The sequence below is a fragment of the Sinocyclocheilus grahami genome, unplaced genomic scaffold, assembly GCF_001515645.1.
Source record: "Sinocyclocheilus grahami isolate Dianchi unplaced genomic scaffold, SAMN03320097.WGS_v1.1 scaffold58.1, whole genome shotgun sequence".
Lineage (NCBI taxonomy): Eukaryota > Metazoa > Chordata > Actinopteri > Cypriniformes > Cyprinidae > Sinocyclocheilus > Sinocyclocheilus grahami.
The window spans coordinates 2,357,001-2,378,190 of NW_015505237.1; the positions used below are offsets into that span (position 1 = coordinate 2,357,001).

At 37.7% G+C, this 21,190-nt stretch overlaps 1 protein-coding gene across 1 annotated transcript; it reads left to right on the forward strand.

Moving 5' to 3' along the window:
• The first annotated feature begins 16,970 nt into the window (after window positions 1-16,970).
• On the forward strand, window positions 16,971-20,169 carry sox4a (SRY-box transcription factor 4a). Its single transcript, XM_016270846.1, has one exon. It carries the CDS (start codon window positions 17,377-17,379, stop codon window positions 18,457-18,459), a length of 1,083 nt encoding a protein of 360 aa, XP_016126332.1. The 5' UTR covers window positions 16,971-17,376; the 3' UTR covers window positions 18,460-20,169.
• The last annotated feature ends 1,021 nt before the right edge of the window (window positions 20,170-21,190 follow it).

A 21,190-nucleotide genomic window follows, 5' to 3' on the forward strand; every position in this document is an offset into this window, starting at 1 on the left:
TTCTGGGAGTAATCTATATTACCATTCAAAAGTTTGGGGTCAGTAAGTGTTTTTTTTTATGTTTTGAAAGAAGTTTCTTTTGCTCACCAAGGCTGCATTTCTTTAATATAAAATACAGTAAAAATAGTAAAATTATGAAATATTATTACAATTTAAAGTAACTTTATTTTTCTTTTTGAATATATGTTAAAATCCAATTTATTCCTGTGATGCAAAGCTGAATTTTCAGCATCATTACTCCAGTCTTCAGTGTCACATGATCCTTAATATTCTAATATTGCTGCTCAAGAAACATTATTGTTATCAATGTTGAAAATGTGGTGTTTAATATTTTTGTTAAAACCGTGATTTCGGAACCGTTTCTTTTATGGATTGCAGAAGAACAGCATTTTTTTTTTTTTAAATGTATTTGAAACATCTTTTTCAATATTATAATGTCTTTACTGGCACTTTTGTTCAATTTAATGCATCCTTGCTGAATAAAATGCCTAATAAAAATGTCTTTAAAAAAAACTATATTACCCCAAACATTTGAACAATAGTAGCATATGTAACTCAAAACAATAAAAATAAATTAATTACTTAATTAATAAATCATTGTATTTAATTACAAAAATATTGGTTCAATCTTATTATGAGCAAGTCATCAGTGCACAGTATTCCAGAAAAAAGTCCAGTTTTACATTATTTTGTTTTGCTTTATGTTGTTTTGTATTTATTATAAATCTCGCTCCACCTTAAAATAACTTTATTTTTGGCTGATGTCATCTAGGCCCGAAAAGCTATTGGATAATGTTAACCAATAGACAAATAGCTTTTTAGTCTTATTTTTGGATAAAATGTGGTCCTTCTGTACATTTTATATTCATTACACATTCAGTTTCACTAACGTCATGACTGTGTCACATTACAGCAGAGTGGTTGTGAATATTGTTTCGTGTTTAACATGACTAAATTGTTTTTAGATTATATTTGGCTCATCATTGGCTGGTCTGAGAGAGATAAACAGCTGTGCTGTTATGATCAGCCTATCGTGAAATGCTAAGACCGTTGACGGTTTAAATGCTAGTTTGTTGTTGCCGCCAGATAAGCATATTAAAATCCCAAGAGGCGCTGCTATTTAGTAAATCTCTAATCTGTTTATTTTTGTATTAACAAACATTACCAATACTTCCTCTCCCGCCAGCAGTCAGCCTGTGGTCAGTAATAATATCTCCTGGAATGTGAAAGGAAACTGGTCAATGCTAATATTATCTGCTGAAAGCAGGTTAGCATGGAAGATTGCAGATTATGCGTAATACGGCTCATATGAAATCACATGAAAGTGGTCTGGCTATACGCAATGAATGATACTTTATTTGAACCCAGTATTAGTTGAGATTCACACTATGCTGAAAATCTCTTACTTCTGAAGTGCTGCTTTTCATCTATAATCAGTGACGTTTAAGATGTATTGAATATCCTCAGGCAAGCTGTAAAATAAATAACAATGTGTATCTACACAGCAGATATTTCATATTGTCCATTTTTCAAATGTCAAAGCACGACTCATGTATGACGTCTACATCATTTGGATGATATAAACATCCAGGCTAAATATATAACCCAATGCACATGTGGGATATTCAAATGTCAGTATATTCATGGGTAAACTCATGAGACGGGAGGGTCTTTCTTGTTTAGTTCTGCTGTTAAAAGAGAGAAAGAGATGCGTATTTAGCTGGTGATTGCTGGTTATTTATTTCGATGTCTTGTTAGTTATGGTGATTTTAAGTGTTAAATCTGTCAGCATAGAGAACAGAGATGTGTCTCAGTGTTTCTAATAAGGGTTTCTCATATGTAGTAATGCGCATTTATATATATTTTTTAAATTAACATTAATAATGGAGAAGCAAAAAATGTTTCATTGAATTATTTCTAGTGCAGCCCTTCAAGAAGGACCTCAGAATAAACCAGCATTAGGTTTCATGCAGTTCACTGGTAATGGAAGCAAATTTCCATTATTCAAGGAAATATATTCAAGACACTTTAGTCAGACTAACCATAAATCTGAAGGATAATAGTCCTTAATTCATAAGTACAGAGACATTCTGATAAGAGTGCTTTTCATTGGATGAGAGGGGGGGGGGGGGGGGGGGGTGTCTTCCATAGTTATAGCTCACCCCAAAATTAAAATTTGCTGAAAATATACTCATCCTCTGATGAGTTTGTTTCTAAGCCTTATTATTGATTATGGACTTGTATTTTTGGCCAGAAGTGATGGTTTAAAGTTAAAATGCTTTAATGATGGATATTTCTAATAAATGCACAGCTTTTCACTTCACAAAACATGAATTGCTGGACTGGAGTTTGGATTACTTGTGGATTATTGTGATGTCTTTATCAGCTGTTTGGACCCTCATTCTGACGGCACCCATTCACTGCAGAGGATCCATTGGTGAGCAAGTGATGCAATGCTAAATTTCTCCAAATCTGTTCTGATGAGGAAACAAACTCATCTACATTTTGGATGACCCAAGGGTGAGTACACTTTTCAGATTTTTTTTTTTTTAGGGGGGTTGGGGTGAACTATTCCTTTAATGATGATATGTGTAATTGTGTTTAGTTCAATGTGCTAGTAAATTTGCATTTCCAAATCCATTCGATTTTTTTCATTGGTCTGAAATAGCGACATTGGTTCTATTGATATGGCATTTGGACAGAACAATGGAAAACAGATTAATGAAAACCTGTTGACATTGAGCCTCATTCATGAAACACATAATTCATTTTTGTGTGGTTCATAAAACCATTCATTTGTCAAATGTTTTTGGATTCCTGTGAATTTGGAAACAATTATCTTTGTTGTAGCATACAGCAGGCTTAACCAGTAACAAATTAATTATGTTAAAGTAAAAAAGAGAGAGAGAGAGAGAGAGAGAGAGAGAGAATTTCATACCACACAATGGAGACTGTACTCCAATTAATATTTCTCAGAGTAGGGTTATTTTTTGAAAATCAATTTCTGGCAAGACATTATTGGCTTTAAAAAACATATTTTGAACATTTCCAGCTGCTATTGCTTAGAACAGAGTTACAGTTCATTTAACACACATTGACCTTCTGTGACAACATGGCTCAATAGTACACGTCACAGTGGGCAAAAATGCCTTTAAAGAGCATACTATAAGCTTTTCAGCAAGTAACCTATTGTTAACATAACATAATTCATAAAACATGTTACTGAATAGGAATTCAAAGTTTGGGGTCAGTATGTTTTTATTTTTCTATTCAGAGGACACATTTAAAAAACATGAATTCTGAAGGATCATGTGCCACTGAAGACTGGAATGACTGCTGAAAATTCAGCATCAGAAATAAACTGAATTTTAAAACATAAACATATACAATATATTAAAACAGTCATTTTAATTTATAATAACATTTAACAATATTACTGTATTTTTTTATCAAATAAATGCAGCCTCTGTGAATATAAGAGACTTATGAGTCAAAAACATTATTTAAAAAAAAGCTTACCAACCCCAAACTTTTAAAAATGAGTTTGTATGTGTATGTGTATAATAAATCATTAATATATTTGTAATATTTAAAGCACACTCCCCTATTTTCTCCTATTATACAAAATAATGATATACAATATAATTCATGTCATTTTGAAGATAACTGTTATTGGTTTTATTATAGGATAATATGTTGTTGGTTGCCGTCACTGCTATGTATGTTTGTTAGTTTGTTGTAAGCACATTTTGTTCCAAAAGCAATTCCTATATTATATAACCTCTACATTCAAAAACAAGTGCAGCACACATGATTCCCTTGTACTCCTTTATAGTAATTGCTTACATTCACGATACACATCCAAGGCTTTTTTAAAATGCCCTGTGCACAGATACTGTATGAGCCCATACTGCTGTAATCCATTGAAAGTGTGGAGTGCAACACTCTATTGGTTGAAATCCAAGGTAGTTTTTAAATCAATGCTCCTTTGAAAATGTTTTTCCTCTCTTGAGCTGCTTAAGGATTTCTAGCACATATATAATGATTTTGCTGCTGGACATAAGTGATTTCTATTGATCTTCTAATGAATTTCCAGCAGAAGGTGAATACTACTGCATAATTGATAATAATGCTGACTGAAAGCTCACGTTTGAGAAAGGAAGATGGCTCATGGCTAAATATTGTTATGGAAAACTGCTAACGCACTGGGAATGCAAACTTTGTTCATTCTGTAGGCATTCATAAATGTTTTAATACTGTTATTCTCGTCATATAGATGGAGCTTCCCGAGAATCTCAATTGCTGTACGAGGTTGTGGATATGAAGCGGGATTTATGCATATTTTCCCATCACCATGGGATCAAAGCGTAGATTTGGGTCAAGGGGTTTGGTTTATTAGTTCGTGCGCACCTCTGCTTCTTATCAATCTATTTCAGATTACATATGCAAACACGCCACCAAATATCTCGCTACAACAGTAATGTAATTGCGGACACAACTATTTTCTTTCAGCTGCCATTTTAATATCATGAAATATCTTCACTTGGTTAATACCTGTGGTTTCCAGAAGAAAAGACACGGGCAAAACGAAAGCAGAGATGATTTCTTTATTTGATTCCACTTTGATACACACAAGCGCTTATTCGGTTAGATTTAGCAATGCTGGAAGAAAAGCAAAAAGGCAGATCTCTGCAGAAGTGGAAGTGAAAAGACACCTCGATGGCTTTTGGATTCAAGGGCATGCTTTTCATTACATCTCTTCATTTCATACACACAACAATCTGTTTGAGAGGAAGACGGCAAGATTAACACAAACAGAATTCAGTCACAGCACGACGCTGACTGCTGTAAAAACAAACATACACATAAGAAAATCTAGTTATTGTTCACCATCGATATTTTACTCTAATCTGATTTTATATTCACCCAATGCCTGTTTTATTGTGGTGCTGAGTGAAGGATATCACAAAAGTTGATGAAAAGCTGTGCATTTGGCATGAATGATCACCCATTCCGGTTTTGAATATTCAGCTATTCTCAGTAGTCCATCATGGCTACGCTAAAAGCAGATTTGCTACAGTGGCTTAGAGTGCAGCGATAACGCTGAAGAGTGACGGTAACCTTGAAGAGTCCTTTGAGAGTTCAGAGAAAGTCACTGAAACACAAGGCATTGTGGGAACGCCGAGTGGAGGCATTCGGCCAATTAGAGGCGAGAATCTCCTCAGGCATCCCGGACCCAATCCCCCTCCCTTAGGGATCTCTCTCTCTCCTCCCTTTGCTCAATCTATCTCGGCCTCAGTCACTCTCCCTCCCTTGACTCTTTCCATCTCCTTCCTATTCCAATGTGGTTTGGCTCTTAGTCTTAAACTCTATTAACTCTGCCTTATTTTATGCCTGTTCTTTACAACAGAGAGGCACAGATTGAGAGGGGTCAATCAGAGTTGAGCCCATACGACTGGGAAGGAGAAACTTTTCTATTTCATTTCAAAGGTCTTTGTGGAAAGGAGTTTCACTTTGAAAGGCTGATTCAGTGGTCTCTGTAGGCATGGAGTTATTGAGCTCCTTTAGGACCTGCAGAATATTATTGAAAATTGCAAGACGTCTTTAAAATCCCCTGGCAGGATGTGACACGTAGGGTTATGATGAGTGTAAGAGAGGGACTTGGTGTTAAGGAAAAATACACCAGCATAGGGAATCTTCAGGGGCACATATCATATTGACCTATTCCACAGTGCCAATGGGCTCTTTTACATAGACTTTGAAATTGCACAAATTGTATTCTGTTCAGAGATCTTGTGTGAGCAGGAGCTGTGATTGAAGTGTATTTATACCTCTCCAGCTGTGCAGTTCAACAGTTTATATTAGCAACTTGTTTTGGGAAGTAACTAACTAAAAGTAGTAACTGCATTTATCAGCGTCAGTACAGCAGAGTATCTTTTTGGAATATTAAGGTAAATGGAGTCAGTAAAATGGTTTTAAATTAATTTTTTTGTAATTATTATTGTTATTATTTAATTAATATCTTTATTCAGCAAGGATGCATTAAATTGATGAAAAGTGACAGTAAAGACATATACTGTTTTAAATAAATTAAGTTTGACCTTTCTATTCAAAGAATCCTGAAAAAAAAAGATAATGGGTTTCACAAAAATATTAAGCTGCACTGTCACGCTACGGTAAGATAAACGCAAAAAGAAGATAAAGATGACCGCAAATAGTCTTTAAAGCCACACAAGGGTAAATCCAGGACAGAACAGGCAGGAGACACACGTAGGGACATAGTAGACCAGATGACAAATAACAGAACATAGCTAATATAGTGGAGCAAATGAGGATAATTAACCAGACACACCTGAACCAAATGACATAATCAAACGGAGACAGAAATTAGTTCAAACAGAGCACATGGGGGGAGAAAACAGGTCCATGAGGTGTGACATTTTTCTTTTGGCTGTATTTTCCATCAAATAAATTCAAGCCTTGGTGAGAATTTAAAAATAGAATAAAATCTTATAGACCCCCAAACTTTTAATCAGGAGTGTATATGTTTGATATGTTGACTCTCATTGTACATTCAATCAAAAACCTGATTATCTGATTAATCAGCTGTATACAAATGAAGATTTTTTTGAGAAATGTCTGTCTTTTTTGACCATATAATGGAAGTCAAGGGTTACCAAAACTCTTTGGCTCCTACTGATCTTCAAAACCTTGTGTCCGACAGAAGAAGGAAAGTAATACAGGTTTTGAACAAAATTAGTTTGAGTAAAAATTATTTAAAAAAATCATTTTTTGGGATTTTACTACCCTTTTAAGTAGCTTCAATCAGTCTACTTTTAGCTTGCTATCTTTTATAGAGTACATTGACAGTAGTTTGACTACTTTAAATGTGTCTTACCTTGGCAAGCTAGTTTCAAAATAGCTTTCCCAACAACATATACAGTCAAACCAAAATGTATTCAGACACCTTCAACATTTCTCACATTATCACAGTTTATTCACTATAGTTTAGAAAATGGTTATAAAATATGACAAGAACTCAGAATTAAACTGTTAGAAAAAAATCTTGATAATGTCAGATAACTATGATAGAAAGGTATGTAATGGATTACTATCAACCAAAATGATTCAGACAACTGTTAGTATGACAATATTTACACAACTATCAATACTTTGTTGGGCCACCCTTAGCAACCTCAGTGACAACCTGTAGTCTCCTGGGCATGCTATCAACCAGGTTCATGCAAACTTGAACTTCAATATTTTCCCAGACTCACTGCAGCAGGTTATTTACTTCCTGTTGTTTTTTTGGCACTTCATCCAGGTGGCGACGTTCCATCACCTCCCAGAGATGCTCAATCAGGTTTAGATCTGGACTTTGTGGTTGCCAGTTTAGTACTTTAATCTTCTTCTGCTTAAAGAAATCGCCAACCTTCTTTGCAGTGTGTTTGGAGCCGTTATCATGCTAAAAGATGTAACAACGGCCCATGAGCTTCCTGGCTGATGGCAGCATCTGACTCTGGACAATTTCCACATACTGTACATTTCTGAGTTCATAGTTCCATCAATGAAATGTAGTTTACCTAGTCCACTGGCTGCCATACACCCCCACACCATAACATTGTCCCCACCGTGCTTTACAGTAGGAGTGAGACACTGGGGCTCTCCACACTTTAGTTTTGCCATCACTGCCAAACATATTAAATTTGCTCTCATCACTCCAAAGGATTGACTTCCAAAATTCTGCAGACTTGTTGATATGTTCTTCAGCAAACTGGAGGCGTTTTATTTTATTTCAAGGGTTTCTTCTGGGGTCATTCAGCCTGTCACGAATGGTTTGAGCACACAGCTCTGTGTCAGTGGCCTTTTTGACTTCAGCAGCAATTTTTTTTAGCAGAAATGTTTCTGTTTTTCATTGCTAACTGTTTTATGAAGTCTGTCTTTTCTGGGTGTTGTCTTTTTCTTTCTTCCACGACAGGCAAATTCTTCACCTCACCAGTCTCTCAAAATTTCTTCACAATGGAAAAGACTGTCCCTTTAGGCATATCTAATCTTTTTGCTATATTTCTGATTGAAATGCCCTCCTTGTAGAATTTGACTGCCTTTCCTCTCAAATCAGTTGATATTTCACTGGTTTTGGCCATCCTTCTGTTAGACTGTGTAGCATCTGGACCACCCAAACACACAATATATATTTTGTTAGCTAGATTTATCACAAATTAATTATGTTGAACAGCTGTCAGCAGTTAAATTTAAGTACACAATTAGATAATACCAATTTAGGTCTACCAATTACCAAGCAATGCTTAATTTTGTTCAGTCTGTGGTGTAAAAGGTCACATTAGCATTTAAAGAAAAACACTTAAGAAAAACATGGTTAGGTCAAAGTGTCCGAATAATTTTTGGTCCCAAATTTGTTGGGTAGTTCACTGTATGAAGAATTTTTGGGTATAATGTGTCACAGTTTACTTTATTTTGCTATCCTCACTTACATAAATGAACTATAGTGTCCTGCACCCACTAGTAAAAAAAATTATCAAAAAATATTTCTGGTGTCTGAATAATTTTTGGTTTGAATGTACATTTCTTGGAGAGACATTATGAATGTATGCCTTCACATACTTCTCCGTGGACAGAAAAAACAAAGGTTTCCTTTCTCCTTCCAAAGCCCTGTCTTCCCCCATGACTTGTGGCGCACTGGAGCAGGATTTTCTTACTGAAATAAAGAAGAAAAATGCTTGAATATGAAAAATACAGTCTGTCATCCCATGTGATGTAGCCTCTAGTACCATTTTTAAACAACAATAATAAACAAATGTCTTGGATATGGTATGTAGCAATACATCACTCAGACAGTAATTGAACCCACTATGTATTACTTACATGTAAGTTAACAACATGGGGGTGTAGTTCTGTGGGTGCCAGTATATGTTTATATGCAGAGTCATTACGGGTGACTTATGCGTTGCTTGTGCAAGCAGAACTCATTTTGTAGAAAACATTTTGTCCTTCTCTCTATTGATGGAGAGCAGGGAGGAAGTTTGGCCCTGCAGCTCCATTCATTCTGCTCCAGTAGCGTTGGGCTTCATGTACTGCGTGGTAAGATCAAGCAGAAGGGACTGCTTTTGAGTTTGGTTTGATCGTGGATCACCTCCGGGCAGATCAGCACATAAACAACATCCAGTGAGAAAGACCCTCATAGGCCCTGCACTTCCATTACAGCATCACTCTTTCTCTTTTTCACTGGTTAGGTAACTATCCCAGTCTCTTGTATCACAAGGCTTGTATAAATACTCAAAGTGTGAAAGAAAAGTGACATTTTCAAAGCGAACAGGTGCCGAACGTGACCTTTCATTGCTTGTCTGCTCTTAGGAAGCTTTGAAGGCTTTCAGATTTATTGACTTTGCTCTCTGTCCCTGTTTGTACATGTTGTTCTTATGGTTTTGGAGTCTTTCCATCAGTCTGGTGTAGTGTTTATTCATGCGCTGCAGGCCACCGGTGGAACACAATAACACGCCACGCATCCTGGCGTGGGAGCAGCCAGTATCTGTTAGGCTAGACAACTGACTAATACCTTCGTCTTGTTGTGTAAGCCGTGCAACGTGGTGCGAGGTCGTCTGTGGGCTTGGCCATGTGTTTCCATTCGCAAACGTGGGCATTCAACTAACCCGACGGTGAATATTAAACACTCATAAGAATAGTAGTGTGCTGATATGGATAAAAACGAGGCAGTCCAGTTGTTTTCTAGGGTAAGGAAAAATTTGACTGTCCTCAGTTAAAGGGCATAAGTTGGAACATGCACATACTTGTGAAAAAGAAGTACAATTTAGTATACTTATACTTATTATTGTAGCGAATTTTAGCTCAACGACAGGAAATATGAATAATTAACCATAACTAGTTATAATTAACTATTCATATTTTAGATCCGCTGTAGATATTTAGCTGACCACTCAGGGTCAACTGTCTTGTCAATTCTAAGAACGTTAATTTCCTGGTTAAGGGAAATAACTTTCTTACTGTACAATTCTACCAAGCTTGTAACGTAAATCTGCAGATGTAATTCGCTTGGGTGTGAATGCACAAATTAGTATAGATTCTTAGAACATCAATATGTTGCATAGGTATCAGCATATAATATACACGCTTGTTTCGATCATCAGAAGGCGAATTCATAGATACTAGACATGGTAGAGTTACTTATATGAATGAGTGGTTTATCGTAAGCATGAATAAAAATAGTCTATAATACAACAGATTAAATACAACACATCAATAATATACACAATGGCCTGAAGAATATGTGTGTTCATTCAAAGAAAGGTTTTCCTATGAATTAATTAGTAGAAAAGTCAATTTCTACTGTGCGTTTGTCCTGGGGACACAGAGTGGATTATCCTACTCACATTCCTGGGGGCGTAATAAAACCAGTGATATGGGGGATGGTGTTCAGCAGAAATCCTGGCATCCAGTTTATTGAGTGAGGGGACTGTGACGATTTGTTAATCTAATGAATAATTGATTTGTTAAATCAAATAAAAATTAGTGTGTCAGATTGGTCGAGACGCTACATTATGGATATAATCAGTGGCGTTTCTAGTTTTGGATACTGTTTTGGATATAAATTGATATAAACTGTCTTTACTTGCAGAAAAGAATCCTTCACCAGCTGCATCTGCAAGAAAGAGCTGCTTTGTTGTTCACATACAATTTGTATGATTTTCTACAATGGATTGTAGTAAATATCCACCTCATCCAGCATTCCTTTTGTTTTCTGTCTTATAAAATATCCATTTACTATTTCAGTGTAAGAAACTGCTGTAAACAATCCAGTGTGTAAGGGAACTCTCCTACACGCTCAGAAAAGTAGGTACAAAAGCTGTCACTCTGGCAGTACCCTTTCAAATCATAACATTTGCACTTTTTTACCCCTAAAGAGTGCATATTAGTACCTTAAAGGTACAGTCCAATACAATCTGGCATAGCTAGTTTTCTTTCTAAATAGTTGATAGAAAAACACATGATTGCTAAAATATTATTAGAAAAGAAAATATTCTCAGGGTGGTATACGGTAATCTTCATTGACATGTAATAATTTATCAATTTTACTGGGGCACAATGGTATTTTACTGGTGCTCATATATATATATATATATACAGTGGGGCAAAAAACATAAAGGTCTACTTACATCCATGGACATAATATACTTCAAAACAATAAACTTTAAAACAATACTTAAAAAAAAAAAGTGAACAGTGTAATGTTTTCTGACACTTAATTGCATGTTATTGCAATTAAATTAAAATATATTATATTTTAAATTTATATTAAATTTAATTAGCTGCTAATTAAACATTTATGACAAATTTACAAAAAATTGTATCTCACATATTTATATATATTTATAATTACACATTTGTAATGATAAAGGTGTGTTTTAGTACAGTTAACATATATTACCATTCACTGTAATACCACACACTACAATTAAAATTATTGTCAAACTGTATATGTGCTTGTTAGTCAATGCATCAAAATAAGTGTATTTTTTTAATGCACAACAAAATATTATTAAAATAAAATGATTTAAAAATGTACTTTAAAGTAAAACTTTTAATTTCACACTATTAAAAATTGCACTTTAAAAAAAAACGTATTCATAAGTAGGAAAAGAAATATTCATGGACGTGAAATATCTAATATCATAAGTAGCCTTCATTTCAATAAAATGATATTATAAATAAAATATATAAAATATAATATAAAATGCTAATAATAATTAATTAATAATTTATAAATTTTACTGGGGCACAATGGTATTTTACTGGTGCTCATATATATATATATGTATGTATATATACTTTTAAAATTTGAAGTACACTACAATTGCTTGTTGTAGTGTACTTCAACTAAGCACAACTAAGCACACTTCTTTTTCACAAGGGCATCCTTTCTTCAGTGGAACTGTTTTTGGCGTGGCAAGCAGGGACAGATGCCACATGGCCCAACAATCTGACATTGTACTAAAGCAACAGCTGCATCGTGGTGCCCTTGGGATTTGACACTAACCTTGAAAGATATCCCTTACTTTCCCAGAGTCTCCTCCTGTACGGTAGCTTGTTGGTGATCACCCAAAAACTGCATCTGCACAGTAGCGCACATCAAAACACCACAGCGGTAGCAAAGCAGCAGAACAGCCTGTGGGTTTGGCAAGGCCTGTCTGACCAACTCACTTCAGCCCGCCTTTTATCCGGCCGTTTACTGTAAACACACAAACATAAACAGAGCGGAGCTCGGCTTCAGTGGGAATGGGCAATGATGCTGGTGTGTGTATGGACTGCTGTCAGCGATGAGCGGCAGATCGCACAGCATAGCCAAAGTATCCTCATAGGAAACACTGCTCAGATCTTAGGCCCTAATGCCTCATACTGGATCATAAAGCGTGCGATGGAATGCCAAGCAGCCTCTGCAGAGAGCTATTCTGGAGAAAACCAAATCGTGTTTATGCAGGCATGCTGTGTTGAGCTGTATCAACTCATCTATTTATATAAACAACATTTCTGGGAGTCAATTGTGAAGGAGTTTGTAGTCAGCTGTAACAGAGCACTGGTTTTTGACTTTCTGCTGCATCTGCTTTTGGTATGTCAGGGACAATTTACAATCAGCAGGTCATTATAAACCAAAATAAACCCCAAAATGCCCATCAGAGTTCAGATAAGAAGTGGAGGTTTGTTATTAGCTGTAATTGCTGTCAAATGTAGCTTCTCTTTGTTTAGTCCGAGACATACTGGAAACTGGAAAGAATGCAATATGATTTACTCGATATTAATATACTGCTAATCTAAATTTTTTTAATAATTCCTGAAGAAGTCATTTGGTAAATTTAGTTCATTCACCATGTGTGAAAGTCACAGAGGTAGGCAGGTTAAAAAAATAAAAATAAAAATAAAAACCTTTTCATGAATGCCAAACTTATAAACAGAAATGCAAATTTGCAACAGTAATATACAAGCAGGGCTTTTTTTCATTTTTTTTTTTTTTTATGTAAGTCATAATGTAAGTCTAAGGAAGTAGTGTGTATTTGAATAGTTTAAAATGAAATGTATTTTTCACCGAAAATATGGTAAAATCTATCTATCTATCTATCTATCTATCTATCTATCTATCTATCTATCTATCTATCTATCTATCTATCTATCTAATGTTTGTTTCTTCTTGGTTTTTGGTTTCAAAAATAATCCGCAACATAAGGAATCCTTCTGGAAACCATACGGATAACGGGGTAAAGCTATTTACAGCTTGTTCGGCTGTAAATTCTCAAGTCAAAAAGACCTCAAGTGCATTCAGATGTGTGCTGTTTGCTGTGGTGGGGTGTGCGTGTGGATGGGTTGGCGGCTCAGTCATTTGAAGTCATTTAAGAATGATTGAAGGCGGTTCGGAACAAAGGAGGCTTCAGAAAATAACCAAGCAGCAAAGCTGATGCTCAAATGCACTGTATTAAGCAAAAAGGGATATAATAACACAAACTACATTTCTTTACAGGCTAATTGCAGTCGTCTAAACCTACCGTAGTGCGAGTATATGTTCAAGTCGGTACGTGTGGGTCGCTCTCTTCCTCTCTCTCTCGCTCTGTCTTCCTCTCCGTCTGCCTTGCTCTGGCTGCGTCCAGACATGACTGGGGCTGATTTAGGTCACCGCGTCTGTCTGGTTGAGCTCGGCTCAGCTGTCGCGTCACTGTTTCTGTTCGCCTCTGCCTTGCCCTCTGGACAAGGACTAAGTCTAGGACCGAAAGCTACCTTAAACTTGGAGCGGAGCAGCCACTTTGGCTGGTCGCCGCGAATGGAAATGCACACGGGCCCGGCTGACTGGACGTCTCATGTGGGACGGGTTTACAACGGGACGGACAGGTGACGGACTGGAATCCAAGCTTTTAGCACCGACTTCTCAGCCTGGGAACCTGGTCTGGTACTCGCAAACGATGGCGTCAGCAGCCCCCAAAAAATTACGATCCTGGCTCGCTTCTCCAAATTTTCTGTCTTCAAATGAGACCGACCTTAATTCCAAGTTGTTCGACTCAGAGTTTGTCTTCTTTCTTGGCTCTACTCTCTGCCCCAATGAAAATGATCCCTCAACGGCAAAAAGGAGCAGAGCGACGGTATTTCGAGAGGAAGTGCTCGGCTCCTCTGCCTCCCCGAAACAAACCAGTAGACTGCAGCTGTGAGCTCCTGTGTCTCCACTCTAATTTGTTTTCTAAAACGGCACCCCAGGTGAATAGTTAAAAAAAACTGTAATTGTATATTTCTCCAGTTGATTGATTACATTAGGATTTTTGTTTTCAACGTTTTTCTGAAATGTTATGTTTAAATATGCAAATGAGACCATGTTTATTTAAATGAGCACTAATTTGCATACATTTCCAGAACAGAAAATTGAACATCGGATAATGGTAGATTCAAAATATTTGTTATAGTTGCTGACTTATTAGTGTCTTTTTTAAAGGTTTTTATAGAGGGAATTTTGTTTGTATTGTTTAATATCACTCCAGATTTGTAATAGCAACCAGAAAAACAACTCATTTTGATCATGTTTTTAGGAATAAAATGTTGCATAAAATCGGGCAAATAATATAACCCCTCGGCAAAAACCTTCAGCATATAGATATGAATATGAAAATGTGAAGTTTGGTGGATGTAAGTGGAGATTTCTGGCTCTCGAAAACAGGGTTATTATAGATGCATAAAACTGAAATTAAAGCTATTAAAAAATATAACTACATTATATAACTACTAAAAATTGCATGCCAAACACAACAAAATTGCTAAAACTTTAACTAAAATGAAAATGAAAATGGGAATTATAAAAACTGATTCAAAATAGTAATAAAAACTATAATAGTATCTGAGTGATAGTAACACTGTTTAAAACTCATTTGGCTTTTAATGATACATGTGTTTTGAAATGTACAGACACAAATAGATAAAGTGCAATAAAATAAACAGTAACACTTTAAAATAGGGAACACATATTCACTATTAACTAAGAATTTTCCCTCAATAAACTCCTAGTTTGCTGCTTATTAATAGTTATTAAGGTAGTTGTTAAGTTTAGGTCTGGTGTCATATATAATAATACATTAATATGTGCTTTATAAGTACAAATAAACAACCAATATGCTAGTAATATGCCTGATAATTAGCAACTAGTTAATAGTGAGACTAGGTGCTTAAAATAAAGTGTTACCAAATAAACACTTAAAAGTATTTTAATGTATTAAAAAATATATATTTTGAATGTTCTCTTTCCACTAGTTTTTGCTCGAAACAACATGGTATGAAAAGCCAAACAGTCCAAAACCCAAAATTGACTAGTGCATTAAAAAAATGGTTTTACCTGTCTTAAACAACATGTCTACTGATATAAAGCAACGGTTGTGGTTATCCAGATTATAAACAAATGAAAACATGTTAACATGGTGAGTCAAATTCCAAATTTGACAATCAATTCAGGCAGGCATCAGTACTCACCTTTGACTCACCTGGAGAAAATAGTGTTTGTGTGGCCTATATTGAGGTGTAACTGCTAAAGTAAATAATCGTAAGTGCAGCAAGGTGGCCATCTGTCCCTGTGATGAGACACGATAAGGTAAGCTAGGGTGCATTCTCTCCCAGCACACCTGTTTAAACAGTCAAGGGTGTTTGATTACTGTATTCAAAATCATATGGCCTCAGAATTGCCTTGGAGAATCTCATGCACACTGTGTACTTTTGGTGTTGTAAATGGTTAACAATTCTTCAAACTCAGAATACTTCAGCTCTGAGGTCACCGAACTATTGATTTCAGTTATATTGATTCAGGGTTTAGGAAGTCACTGTCTGCTTAGCAGAGATAGTGGAGATGCATCACTTCATCTCCACATCTCACAATAATGTGGGAATGGACTCGAGATGTTTGCGTTTTGTTGTTATTTTCTATTCATGATAGATGACTTGATTACGTAATGCATATTCAGATCTGTTTTATCTAGTTAAACAGTTATTCAGAGCAGACACTTTCTGTGTGGAATAACGACTAATGTTTTCAGCCTTATTGGCTCTACTACGCCATCTAGAGGCGTAAACGAAGGCGGTTTTAAACAGAGTCGTGATGCCAAATGCTGTTTCTTCACCTCTTGCATTTGACTGCTGTGTGGCTGCATTCTGCTATCAGCTTCATTCTAGTAGCTAGAAATACACCGTTTGGAAGAATGTGATAGTTAAAATGGACTGTTTAAGAAACAGTTGCTGAAAAATAGGCTATCCGTTTAAAAAATATATATTATTATTATTATATATAATTATTATAATTATTATTTATATATATATAATATATGAAATCCGGCAACCAGAGCGCAAGCTACCAACACAAACAAGAACATGCTGCCTTTGAGTGGAGAAGCGCGTGGCATGTGGGCGCGCACTGTCTGTCTTTGTGTATAAATAAATAACGCATGGCGCTGCGTATGTCTGATATGAATGAACGAGCGATTATGATTTTGTTTTAGCGAATTTATATTCATATCGCAATTTAATATTGTAAATAATAATTTACAGATGATTTCTGCAAGTCAAAGCAAACGCTTGATTGTGAAATGCTGGATTTAACAATCATTGGATTTAATCCGCGTTATCGCTCATAATCGAACATCAGAATTGCTTATCCTAATTTAGGCACCCCTGCCAAATTCTGCCTGCGATCTAGGAAAGGGGGAGTACATAATGCGCCTTTAAAACTAAGTTTGCAGTGTAGATGGAATGAGGTCAGACAGAAAGCTTCTCATTGCACGCGCCGATTATTATTAGATACTATATTCAGCCAATGAACGGCGACGGGGCGTGGCTTTGGCTGAGGATAGGCTAGTGACAGCAGCTGATTGGCTGGATTCTCTTTCCTTTATACCTTCGGAAAAGGATAAATCCTTGTGAGGCGGTTTAGCAGAAGTATTGAAAGTTGTGAAGGGAGATAGGAAGCTCAGAGCATGAAAAAGTGCAGTCGCCTAAACCTACCGCATGGTCACACGACAAACTATGCTGAAGACACTTGTCCGTTTCCATTAAGCGGCTTCAGATACTTCGCGTCCAGAGCGCACTCTGGGTTCGTTTTCAGTCGAACCGGCAGTTGAACGGCAGGCTGTTGATTTTGACGACATTGCCGGGACTCGACAGAGCTCCTGACGGGGATATGCGCCTTTGTGGAACCAAGAGAGCAGCAACTTTGTTTCCACACTGACTAAATCATATTGTGAAGAAGAAACTCTTAGCGCTCTATAAGCGTTTCAAGCTGCAGCACGTGTAGGATTTTCGTGCGCAATTAAAAGTTGAGACTTGTAGTGAGTGTGCATGGGCACAGACCTGGCTATGGTGGAGCAGACGCACATCAGCAACAACAGCGACGTGCTCCCCGGCGATTCCACTGATTCTGGGGAGATGGACCTAGACATGGACGCCTCCCCGACTCCCGGCTCTCCAAACTCGGCTGGGGATAAAATGGACATCGCCTGGTGCAAAACCCCATCGGGACACATCAAGAGGCCAATGAACGCCTTCATGGTTTGGTCGCAGATAGAGAGGCGCAAGATTATGGAACAGTCGCCGGACATGCACAACGCGGAGATCTCCAAGAGACTCGGCAAGCGCTGGAAACTTTTGAAAGACAGCGACAAGATCCCCTTCATCCGCGAGGCCGAGCGTCTGCGGCTCAAGCACATGGCAGACTATCCAGACTACAAATATCGACCTCGGAAGAAGGTGAAGTCATCCAGCGGCAAGACTGGGGAGAAGGCGGAGCGCGTGAGCGGCAGCCCCGGCGCGAAGTCTGCATCCAAAAAGAGTTCGAAAACTCTCAGCAGGACGCACAGAAAATCCACAGCGCTGGAGCTGACCTCCCACTCCGTCCCGGCAGACCACCACACTCTCTACAAGTCCAGGTCCGCGTCCACCGCCAAACAGATCCCCGAGAAATCAGCAAAGCGCGGGCATGCGTTCGGGGGATGCAGCTCCGATAGCAGCCCGCCCTCCGTCGCCGTGCCGGCCAGTCCCACTCTGAGCAGCTCGGCGGAATCCAGCGACCCGCTGAGCCTCTACGAGGACGGGCTCGCGAGCGGAAAGGAAGACGCGGAGCCCGCCGCGCGCTTCAAGTACACCCGCGCGCCGTCTCCGACGCCCTCCGCTTCGCACTCGTCCTCCTCGCAGTCGTCCTCATCGGATGAGGAGTTCGAGGACGAGCTGGCGGACACCAGTCCCGGCTTTGACAGCTTCAGCACCTTTGGCACCGCGCCTCTAGACAGAGATTTGGAGTTCAACTTTGAGTCGGGCTCCGGCTCGCACTTTGAGTTCCCCGACTACTGCACCCCAGAGGTGAGCGAGTTGATATTAGGGGACTGGCTCGAATCGACAATATCCAACTTGGTGTTCACTTATTGAGCAGATTGAAAAATGACTGGAGGGCTGCAGAATCCTCCGAGTCGAGTCAACGACATGATTCCTCGTGTTTACCATGCATCAGATACTGTGGGTGCTCATTATCCGCTGACAAGAGTGCAGATGAAAGTGCTTAGCTTGCTCGTTTGGTGCTGGAAGGAGGCGCGCTTTGGACGCAGACGAGGAGGGCATTGCGCGGTGGCGAGTTCACGCTGTGCGCCCTCCTCGACTTTAAAAAGGGACGTTTTTAAACAGAAGACAAGTCTGGTCATATGCTTGTGTCGATGGAGGTACTGAATGGAGAGCACGCGAGCGATGATTCGTTTGCTCGCGCTTGAGGTTGTTTACCAGAATCGTGTGTTAGACCAGCATCGCATGCTTTCATTACGATTTAAGGCTGTTGAGAAGCGTAACTGGTGTTGATTCATTGAAACCGAAAGGCAGCGCCATATGAGACGCAAAAACAAACACAATCACCAGCTTTCCTGTCGTCATGACATCAGGATTCAGACGCAACTCAGATGATTCGATTCTTTACACTACAAATCAGGACCAACATTCATCCGAGGAGCGTTTTCTCTCTCTCCTTCTCTCTCTGCCTTTTACTTTTTCATCCTTGTAACTTTTCGGCGCTGGCATTTTTATATCGATGTATTTATAATGGCAAAACATTGCTCCTCTCCTCCCCTCCGTCACTTGTGTTCTAGTCAGTCTGTTGTGTGTATAGGCTACACATGCACATGTCCGTCTGTCTCGCGGAAGGGCTAGCTTTGTTTCGTATTATTTAATTGATGACCTCTCACATGGAACGGAGATTAAATGTTTCATTATTTTCTGAGTGTATTTTTGTACAAAATCTATCGAGGGGGTGTCAATCGGTGAATATCGCTGTTTGGATTTCCGATTTTTAAAGCCAGGGGGTTGGGTTGTCTCCAAAATCTGCCCCCTAAACATGTTTACAGTGTCAATCCACAGGCTTCTTAAAGAGACAGTATCTGCATTTCAACGACCAATCGTCATTAGCCTATGATGCGCGCGCTGAGTGAGGTTGTATGTAGCTGCAGCAGCAACAGCTGCGATTTATCGCGTCCTTATTGGGGATACTGTACTTTTTGAATACCAATTTCTTTGTGCTTTTATAGTGACACATTTCGGTTTGAACCACTGGATGGAATTACAGATACGGTGGAAATGCCTATAATTCATGAACAATGAAGTACGTCTTCACTCCATAATTGTACAAGGATATTTAATCTTTTCTACTTGTTGGCTAAATGTAGCTAATTGTTTTAGTATATTATGGCATGGCGAATAGCATTTTGTATTTCTGAATTCAGGTTTATGTAGAGCAGTTGTGTTTAAGGCAGAGGATCAACATGAAGATTTCTATGTACATTGTGAGTGTAAAATAAGTAAAAGATTGCGTGTTTATGTCTGACGATGATATATCATGACAGGAACAAAGAACATATATCTTTATACATCCCTATGTTTAAGAGTGTTGTTCATGACTTTTGGAATATATAGATATGTTTTATTGTTTCATTTTGTGCAATATGCTGTGTACAATATTGTTTTGTCTTGCCATACCATATCTCAACATTTGAGTAGTGAACTCAAAAGCCAGCCAATTGTGTCAAGTCACTGCCTGTCAGACCTCTGTACAGAACTTTGTCTTTTTCCAAGAAGGAAATAAAATCAGCTGGAACTGAACGTCAGTTGCACGACTCTTTCTCTTCGTATTTTATTTCTTTTAATAGAATTCAACACTTCACAAAACTTTAAAAAAAAAAATTTATTCTGCACCATGTGCATTTTTGGGAGCAGTACTGCCCCAGAAAGGTAAAACACAGTAATTACAGCAACACTAAAACAGAAAATGGCTTCACGGATTTCTGATTTATTCAGTATCACACTCTGATTCACCACAAAGTAGCCACAGGACAATTTATGGTCTACACTCTTAAAAATAAAAGTTCTTTACTGGCATCAAAGGTTCTCCATAGATCCTTTCCATTCCACAAAAGGTTCATTATAGTGGAAAAAGGTTCTTAATATTATATATATATATATATATATATATATATATATATATATATATGTTCTTCACACTAATAAAAAATGGTTCTTTAAAATAATTTTTCACTTAATGGTTCTTCTATATGGCATCAGTGCGAAAAAACACTTTGGAACCTTTTATTTTAGAGAGTGTAAGAGACCTTATTTTGTTTTACCTTTGCATAGCAGAGCAATAAAGAAAAGGCTAAAAGTTCAATATTTGTACCTTATTTGCCCCTAAATGGTACATATTAATATTTTAAATTTGCTTATTAGTACATAAAATGTTCATATTAATACCTTTTGAAAGCATACAACCCCAGTTTTATGCCTTTTTTTCAGAGAGTGTAAAGGTCATTTGTGTATCAGGATTTTGATGCTTTAAAGACATTTACTCTAAAATAGCTGATAATTAATATTATTTATTAATTGCACTTACACAGTCACCTGCACCTGCACCAGCTCTGCTTTTGTATGTCATTCTATGTGAGACATATGAAGCAATGCATGACCAAAAGATTGACAGTCAGGCCTACTGCAACCTGGAGTCACAAGGAACTGTCACATAATGATATTACGATACTGTTTCATTTCTTTGGTCCCTGGTAAACATCCCTCCCCCCAGTGTTTTTTTTTCTTCACAATAACACAGGCAAGTGGGTAGGCAGCTATCAGA